The sequence below is a fragment of the Procambarus clarkii genome, unplaced genomic scaffold, assembly GCF_040958095.1.
Source record: "Procambarus clarkii isolate CNS0578487 unplaced genomic scaffold, FALCON_Pclarkii_2.0 HiC_scaffold_103, whole genome shotgun sequence".
In the NCBI taxonomy this organism is placed as follows: Eukaryota; Metazoa; Arthropoda; class Malacostraca; order Decapoda; family Cambaridae; genus Procambarus; species Procambarus clarkii.
In genome coordinates, this window is record NW_027189136.1 from 2,026,027 (window position 1) to 2,035,803 (window position 9,777).

A 9,777-nucleotide genomic window follows, 5' to 3' on the forward strand; every position below is an offset into this window, starting at 1 on the left:
CAACCGCTCCCCACTCATCCACACCTGTCCCTGTCAACCCCTTCCCATGCATTCGCACCTGTCCCTGTCAACCCCTCCCCACTCATCCACACCTGTCCCTGTCAACCCCTCCCCACCCATCCACACCTGTCCCTGTCAACCCCTCCCCACTCATCCACACCTGTCCCTGTCAACCCCTCCCCACTCATCCACACCTGTCCCTGTCAACCCCTCCCCACTCATCCACACCTGTCCCTGTCAACCCCTCCCTACTCATCCACACCTGTCCCTGTCAACCCCTCCCCACTCATCCACACCTGTCCCTGTCAACCCCTCCCCACTCATCCACACCTGTCCCTGTCAACCCCTCCCCACTCATCTACACCTGTCTCTGTCAACCCCTCCCCACTCATCCACACCTGTCCCTGTCAACCCCTTCCCACTCATCCACACCTGTCCCTGTCAACCCCTTCCCACTCATCCACACCTGTCCCTGTCAACCCCTCCCCACTCATCCACACCTGTCCCTGTCAACCCCTTCCCACTCATTCACACCTGTCCCTGTCAACCGCTCCCCACTCATCCACACCTGTCCCTGTCAACCCCTCCCCACTCATCCACACCTGTCCCTGTCAACCCCTTCCCACTCATTCACATCTGTCCCTGTCAACCGCTCCCCACTCATCCACACCTGTCCCTGTCAACCCCTTCCCACTCATCCACACCTGTCCCTGTCAACCCGTTCCCACTCATTCACACCTGTCCCTGTCAACCGCTCCCCACTCATCCACACCTGTCCCTGTCAACCCCTCCCCACTCATCCACACCTGTCCCTGTCAACCCCTTCCCACTCATTCACATCTGTCCCTGTCAACCGCTCCCCACTCATCCACACCTGTCCCTGTCAACCCCTTCCCATGCATTCGCACCTGTCCCTGTCAACCCCTCCCCACTCATCCACACCTGTCCCTGTCAACCCCTCCCCACCCATCCACACCTGTCCCTGTCAACCCCTCCCCACTCATCCACACCTGTCCCTGTCAACCCCTCCCCACTCATCCACACCTGTCCCTGTCAACCCCTCCCCACTCATCCACACCTGTCCCTGTCAACCCCTCCCTACTCATCCACACCTGTCCCTGTCAACCCCTCCCCACTCATCCACACCTGTCCCTGTCAACCCCTCCCCACTCATCCACACCTGTCCCTGTCAACCCCTCCCCACTCATCTACACCTGTCTCTGTCAACCCCTCCCCACTCATCCACACCTGTCCCTGTCAACCCCTTCCCACTCATCCACACCTGTCCCTGTCAACCCCTTCCCACTCATCCACACCTGTCCCTGTCAACCCCTCCCCACTCATCCACACCTGTCCCTGTCAACCCCTTCCCACTCATTCACACCTGTCCCTGTCAACCGCTCCCCACTCATCCACACCTGTCCCTGTCAACCCCTCCCCACTCATCCACACCTGTCCCTGTCAACCCCTTCCCACTCATTCACATCTGTCCCTGTCAACCGCTCCCCACTCATCCACACCTGTCCCTGTCAACCCCTTCCCACTCATCCACACCTGTCCCTGTCAACCCGTTCCCACTCATTCACACCTGTCCCTGTCAACCGCTCCCCACTCATCCACACCTGTCCCTGTCAACCCCTCCCCACTCATCCACACCTGTCCCTGTCAACCCCTTCCCACTCATTCACATCTGTCCCTGTCAACCGCTCCCCACTCATCCACACCTGTCCCTGTCAACCCCTTCCTATTCATTCGCACCTGTCCCTGTCAACCCCTCCCCACTCATCCACACCTGTCCCTGTCAACCCCTCCCCACTCATCCACACCTGTCCCTGTCAACCCCTCCCCACTCATCTGCACTTAACAGGTAGTTTACATTAAGACAACTGGAGATATAATATATATATTGACAGTCTCCGTGGTGTAGTGGTAAGACACTCGCCTGGCGTTCCGCGAGCGCTATGTCATGGGTTCGTATCCTGGCCGGGGAGGATTTACTGGGCGCAATTCCTTAACTGTAGCCTCTGTTTAACGCAACAGTAAAATGTGTACTTGGATGAAAAAACGATTCTTCGCGGCTGGGGATCGTATTCCAGGGACCATAGGATTAAGGACTTGCCCGAAACGCTACGCGTACTAGTGGCTGTATAAGAATGTAACAACTCTTGTATATATCTCAAAAAAAAAAAAAAATAATTGTCATGCACTCATCACAAGCACCTTCTCCATGCACTCATCCCAAGCACCTCCATGCACTCATCACAAGCACCTTCTCCATGCACTCATCATAAGCACCTCCATGCACCTATCACAAGCACCTCCATGCACTCACCACGAGCATCCCCTCCATGCACCTATCACAAGCACATCCATGCACCTATCACAAGCACCTCCATGCACTCACCACGAGCATCCCCTCCATGCACTCATCACAAGCATCTCCATGCACCTATCACAAGCACCTCCATGCACTCATCACAAGCACCTCCATGCACTCACCACGAGCATCCCCTCCATGCACTCATCACAAGCACATCCATGCACTTTATGACCACCATAAGACAATATAGTCTTATGTCTCATCTCTCCCCACCAGAAAACTGGTGGGGAGCCCCTGCTCCCATGACCACCACTAGACAGCAACCCCTTGTTGAGGCCCCTGCTACTATGAACATCACTAGACAGCAACCACTGGTGGGGGCCCCCCTGCTTCCATGATCACCACTAGACAGCAACCCCTATTGAGGGGGGGGGGCCTGCTCCAATGATCACCACTAGACACCAACCCCTGGTGGGGGCCCCTGCTTCCAAGACCACCAGTAGACAGCAACCCCTAGTGAGGGCCCCCTGCTCCCATGGCAACCGCCAGACAGCAACCCCCTAGTAGGGTCATCATTTCACAAAGGCTTTTGATAAATGTGACCATGGAGTGATAGCACCTGAAATGAGGTCAATGGGAATAACCGGTAAGGTAGGACGCTGGATACTCAGTTTTCTGTCGAACAGGACTCAACGAATAACAGTCAATCATATAAAATCGAGTCCAAGCACAATTAAAAGCTCTGTACCTCAGTTTACAGTCCTTGCATCACTGCTTTTCCTTATTCTCATATCAGATATAGACAAAAATACAAGTCACAGCTTCGTATCATCCTTTACAGATAACACAAAAATCAGCATGAAAATTACCTCGGCTGAAGACATTGAAAAACTTCAAGCAGATATTAATAAAGTTTTCAACTGGGCAACAGAAAACAACATGATGTTTAATAGTGATAAATTCCAGGTACTCAGGTACGGTAAAAATGAGGACCTTAAACATAATACAGTGTACACAACACAATCAAATGTGCCCATAGTAGGAAAACAGCATGTCAAGGATTTAGGAATAATGATATCTGACGACCTAATGTTTAGGGAGCATAACCTAGCAAATATTGTGACAGCCAGAAAAATGATACGATGGAGTACGAGAACTTTCAAATCCGGGGATCCCATCACAATGGTTGCACTCTTCAAGTCACTTGTGTTGTTCCGTCTTGAGTACTGCTCAGTACTCACTTCCCCCTTCAGAGCAGGAGAGATTGCTGAAATAAAGGGAATACGGAGAACATATACAGCATACATAGACACGATAAAGCACGTAAATTATTGGGATCATTTTAAAGCCCTCTAAATGTACTCACTAGAAAGAAGACGAAAGAGATATCAAATAATATACACGTCGTCGTCTCTTCAATTTCTAGTGTGTGGTCTGGTCAACATACTTCAGCCACGTTATTGTGACTCATCGCCTGTACCTGAATATACACGTGGAAGATACTGGAGGGCCAAGTACCAAATCAACACAGTAAAATAACAACATACTGGAGTGAACGATATGGAAGAAAATGCAGAATAGAACCAGTGAAGAGCAGGGGTGCCATAAGCACAATCAGAGAACACTGTATAAACATCAGAGGTCCAAGGTTGTTTAACACCCTCCCAGCGAGCATAAGAAATATTGCCGGAACAACCGTGGACATCTTCAAGAGGAAATTAGATTGTTTCCTCCAAGGAGTGCCGAACCAACTGGGCTGTGGTAGGTATGCAGGTCTGCGGCCGCCCCCAAGCAACAGAATAGTCGACCAAACTCTCACAAGTCAAGCCTGGCCTCAGGCTGGGCTTGGGGAGTAGAAGAACTCCCAGAACCCCATCAACCAAGTATCAACCATGGGGGGGGGGGGGGGGCCTGCTCCCATGACCACCACTAGAGAGCAACCCATAGTGGGGAGCCCTGCTCCCATGACCACTACTAGACAGCAACCACTGGTGGGGAGGCCCCTGCTCCCATGACCACTAGACAGCAACCACTGGTGGGGGGGGGGGGGCCTGCACCCATGACCACTAGCCAGCAACCCTTGGTGGGGGGCCCTGCTCCCATAACCACCACTAAACAGCAAACCCTGGTGGGCCCCCCCCCCTGCTCCCATGACCACCACTAGACAGCAACCCCTGGTGGAGCCCCTACTCCCATGACCACCACTAGACAGCAGTCCATAGTGGGGGCCCCCCTGCTCCCATGACCATCACTAGACAGCCCATAGTGGGGGGTCCCCTGCTCCCATGACCATCACTAGACAGCTCATAGTGGGGCCCCCCCTGCTCCCATGACCACTACTAGACAGCAACCCCTAGTGGGGGCCCCACCCCTGCTCCCATGACCACCACTAGACAGCAACCCCTAGTGGGGGGGGGGGGAGGGCCCTGCTCCCATGACCTCCATGGGGGCCCCTATGGTAGGGGTTCCTTCAGGTACTTCTAAAATAGCCAACATAGAGATAGTACTTAAGGACACAGAGCTCTATAGCACAGCAGAGCTCATCTCTAAAACACTTCCAATAGAACCCCCCTCTCCAGCCACCCCCCCCCCCCCAATTGTTTTGCCAACCCCTGGCCAAATATGAGGCAGTGATAGTTACATGTAACTTGTCAGAGGGACTGCCAAACACCCAACTTCTTTACTCCCTCCATCCCCTACAATGGAAAGGTGGTGTTTCTGGCTAACTTCACATAATTTGTAACTAATATAATCCTATTAAAGAGGGCTCAAAACAACATCAATTGAGGAATTAAGTTTGGCAAATCTGATTAATTTCATTGTAATCAAAACGAAGGGTTCATTAAATTCTGTGTATAGAGTGCCATTACAGTACGTAATATCTGCTCTTAAACATAACATTTTGAATGCTACCATTAGAATAGACGTTACAATACAATCTGAATCAAATTTGGCAGTCATCTTTATAACTTTTAACAAGTATTTTTACACAAAATCAACACTTCTTTCATGCCTTATATACTCTCAAATAAATTATGTGACTAGAGTTTAAATAAATATATTTCTTGACACTGATCACTAATATAGTTTCAGTTTTACTAATTTTTTTTTTTGTATTTTCTTTAAAATTCTTTTGAATGCTTAAAACTGAAGTGGATTTTCTCTTTCATGAATTCTCATATGTTTTACAAGATGATCTTTACGTGAGAAGTTTCTTATACACTCTGTACACTGATATGGCTTTTCTCCAGTATGAATTCTCATGTGTGATATTAGATGACCTTTTTGTGTAAAGTCTTTTATGCACTCCGGACACTGATATGGTTTTTCTCCTGTATGATCTCTCATATGACTTGCTAACTCATATTTCAATGTGAAGCTTTTCAGACACTCTGAGCAGTGATATGGTTTTTCTCCTGTATGAGTTTTCATGTATTTTACTAGAGTTGAACTATCTGAAAAATCTTTCTGACATTCCGTGCACTGAAATGGTTTTTCTCCCGTATGAACTTTCATGTGGCTTGCAAGATGAGATTTTTGTGAAAAGCATTTTAGACACTCTGAGCACTGATATGGTTTCTCTCCTGAATGAACCCTCATATGACTTGCAAGATTGGATTTTTGTATAAATTTTTTTGGACACTCTAAACATTGATATGGTTTATCTCCAGTATGAGTTCGCATATGTTTTAATAGATCTGATTTACCTGGATAGTCTTTCAAACACTCTGTGCACTGATATGGCTTCTCTCCTGTATGAAGTCTCATCATATGACTAGCTAGATGAGATTTTTGTGAAAAACCTTTTACACACATTGAACATTGATATGGTTTCTCTCCAGTATGAACTTTCATATGATTTGCTAAATGAGATCTTTGCGAAAAGCCTTTTAAGCATTCTGTACAATGATAAGGTTTCTCTCCTGTATGCACTCTCATATGATTTGTTAGATGAGATTTTCGTGAAAAGTCTTTTAGACACACTAAACATTTATAAAATTTCTCACCTGTATGAATTTTCATATGGGTTACTAAATAAGATTTTTGGGAAAAGTCTTTAAGACACACTAAACAATGATGTAATTTCTCTTTTGCATGAACTTTCAAATGAATTGCTAGATCATCTGCATGTGAAAAACATTGTAAACACTCAATACATTGATGTTTTTCTTCTGCATGAACTCTCAAATGGGTTACTAGATCATTTTCATGTGAAAAACCTATTACACACTCTAAACATTGATACTGTTTCTTAACAGAATGATCCTGGAGATGGGTTGCTAGTTCATTATTTTGCAAAAAACATTTTACACCGTCTAAACACTGATATTGTTTCTTTTCTGTATTAATTATCAAATGGGCAGCTAGATCTTTTTCATGTGAAAATCCATTAACAGACTCAAAACTCTGATACTGTTTCTCTTTAGTATTTATTCTCATATGTCTTAGTAAGTCACATCTGTGTCGAAAGCCTTTTAGATCATCTGGTGCCTCTCCTGCATGATCACTCACATGTTTTGATTGATTAAACTTTTGTGAAAACTGTTTTGGACATATTGAACACACATGTGATCTCTCTTCTATGTGAACTTCCATCTGTGTTACTGGAGCCAATTCTGATTCAAGTTCTGTGCACACACTGAGAATTGACATGGTTCCTATTCCAACTGAACCTTCAAATATCTGGTTTTGCATTATTGGAACTGAATTGTGTTCATAATCCTGCAGACATATTGAACGCTTATAGTGCCTCTGCCAAATTAACTCACGAATGCCTCACCTTGTATTAATGGAAATGACTCTGGTTCGTGTCCTCTTAACAAACCGAACTCTCACATTGTTCGCCTTCTAACCAGATTCTCATATATCTTACCATGTGATAATGGAGCTGATGCTAGCTCAAGTCTAGACACATGGATCTTCTTCTGAATGAACTCTTGCATGTCTTACCTGAAAAGATATATATGAATACATTTTGTACACAAAATATTACAGTAACTTGAAATCAAGCTTTAGATCCAAATATTCATTTTTGCAAAAGATTATGCACACGCTTGAGTAAATAAAAAAGGAAAACTTTTACTAATAATCACCATATAAAATAGTGGTACCTCGAATAACGAATTTAATCCGTTCCATGTTCATCATGTGAAACGGACGTCATACAAAACGAGTGTCCCCATGTAACCAGTGTGATACACTGTGTTTATTGTGAAATTCACCCAGTGTGCATGACATCAAATGTTCCCAAAAAGTCATTTTTCTTTCTAAAATGATAAATTACCTTCCCTGAACATGTCTATGTAAAAATAATTACCAAATTCCACTTACTTTGGCTGTGAGGGCGTGGACAAGGTGCGCTGTGACGTCATCAGGGCCTGGTCGCCCGTGTGTGAAGCTCCCAGACACAGTTGCGCAGGCCATTCAAGCACAGCGTGTTGCCACAAATATATTTTCAAATATTTTTTCTATGTATTTCCAATTAGGTTTTATTTGTTTCTTTTATCGTATATGCCACATATTTGTGTCCTTTACAATATGTATACAGTAGAATGTTCATAATTTTCCATGGAACTGTGATACATGTGTCAGTAATGTGTCCACAATAAATGTTTATTATCACAATATTACGTGATAAAAATTCACTAAAATTACAATGGTACAGTTTCAGATACTATTTACACAGGAACACACTGTATTACACACTCAGTACTTTGGAGATGCGTAATAATCAACGAAGTACAGTAGTCTGTTACGAACCTTACCTCCTGTGGAGGTTGGTTTCGGTTGTAAATGTTGGTGGACTCAGTGGCAAGTGTTTATTAGAATAAATCCCCAGCTGAGATCAGAGAGGCCGCGAGTCGCCATTATTACTCCGCCCAGTAAAGTAGTGCCTTCTCAGCTGGAGATCATCAGAAATAATGTGAACTGGAATAGCCTAACTATGTAAGGGAAAAATGGACTCTATCAAAAAGTATGTATGGGGAATATAGTAAATAAAATCATTAATGTGTTTGATAGCATATGTAAAGAATAGAGTATTAAGGGGCGATGATGCAAGAGAGGTGGACGCCATCTTGACTGGAGGGGGAGGTGTATCGCTGGCGACCGTTCCTGCTATTTGAGGGGTTTTCTCTGGCCATACAGTCAGATAAGCCTATCCTTGTATATAACCAGGGTTGCAAGATTGGGTAGAGTAATATTACAGAAGTTGGAGAGGTTTTATAAGAGTCCAGGTTTCCTAGAGGCTAAAATAAGTCACTGGATGATAACGGTGGTGGCTGGGTGCACGATACCAGGTATGGGACAGTGAGCCGTGGGGTGGTCAGAGCCACTTGAGTTTATAATACGAAGTGATCTTATGTTGTGAGGAAAATGCCTTGTTGAATGTATTCCTGTGTGACTTGTACGTATAAATTTGTGACTTGTGTACTTGGCTGTTTTCCTTACTCCTTATACTCCTAGACAACATTTTAAGGACCACCACCACCAAATTCTCGATAGCTCTCTATGACAATGTTACGAACCCGGATCCAGCGTCCGAGCACGGAGCAGTGACGACCGCGCCATCTGTGGGTCAGCTCCCGAAACCCCCTCCAAACGGACGACGACACCTGGTGAGGACGACGTGTACTGGCCTCGAGGGCCAGTTTCCAGTCTGGTTCAGCGCTCAACACAGCCGCTGCTGACCTCTGGTGAGGTGGTGCTCAGACACCAGCGCCATCTATGGAGTGGATAGGTGGGCGTTTGTGTCTGAGCCTGTAAGTGAGGTGCCTTAGTGTGTCCCAGTTATTGATGACGTGTCTGTTTACAGAGTCGATCTGGGACTGCTGTCATGGAAGTTGAGTGAGTCTACCCAAGGCAGCCGTCTCCATATCTTGTGCTTTGCTGCAGCAGCTGTGACGTCGTCCCCCGGAAGAACACTGTGGTGTTACCCTGCCAGTGGAGTGGCAGTAGAAGGATTACCCGGGACCGACTGCTGGAGACGTTTATCCACTGGGGTATTGAGGGCAGGAGAGTGATTGGTAGTATCACACGAGGCTCCTGTCTAGGGCGTTACCCTTATATCGTTCGTGGAGTGGCCTGACCAGCGTTGCGGGTCCAAAACCTGCCAGCAGACCTGCTGGATTTGTGGTTGACGGCCTCCACGGCGGTGCCCCCAGTGGACCTGTGTTTTGGCTGACCTGTGGCCAGGGTAGGCTCAGCTTCCTAGAGGATTCGTTGTGAGGCCACGAAGAAGCACCGAGGATTTAGCACCGAGAGCGAGGATCCATAGTCTTCAGCAGAAGACTACAGTGTATTTCCCCTGTAAATAAGTGTTTATACCCCTCCCCCTGTGCACTCTTTTATATATTTATTTGGTGATGGTAAATTATAGTCTTAAGTTCTTAACCTTCTTTCCCTACCCCCTTTAAGTTACTTGCGTCACGGATCACATCCCTTGAAAGCCACTACTG

The 9,777-nt window shown here is 46.4% G+C and overlaps 1 protein-coding gene across 1 annotated transcript; it reads right to left on the reverse strand.

The window, feature by feature from the left end:
- Positions 1 to 5,277: 5,277 nt before the first annotated feature.
- On the reverse strand, positions 5,278 to 7,395 carry LOC138360251 (zinc finger protein 84-like). Its single transcript, XM_069320179.1, has one exon. It carries the CDS (start codon positions 7,013 to 7,015, stop codon positions 5,462 to 5,464), a length of 1,554 nt encoding a protein of 517 aa, XP_069176280.1. The 5' UTR covers positions 7,016 to 7,395; the 3' UTR covers positions 5,278 to 5,461.
- Between the last annotated feature and the right edge of the window lie 2,382 nt (positions 7,396 to 9,777).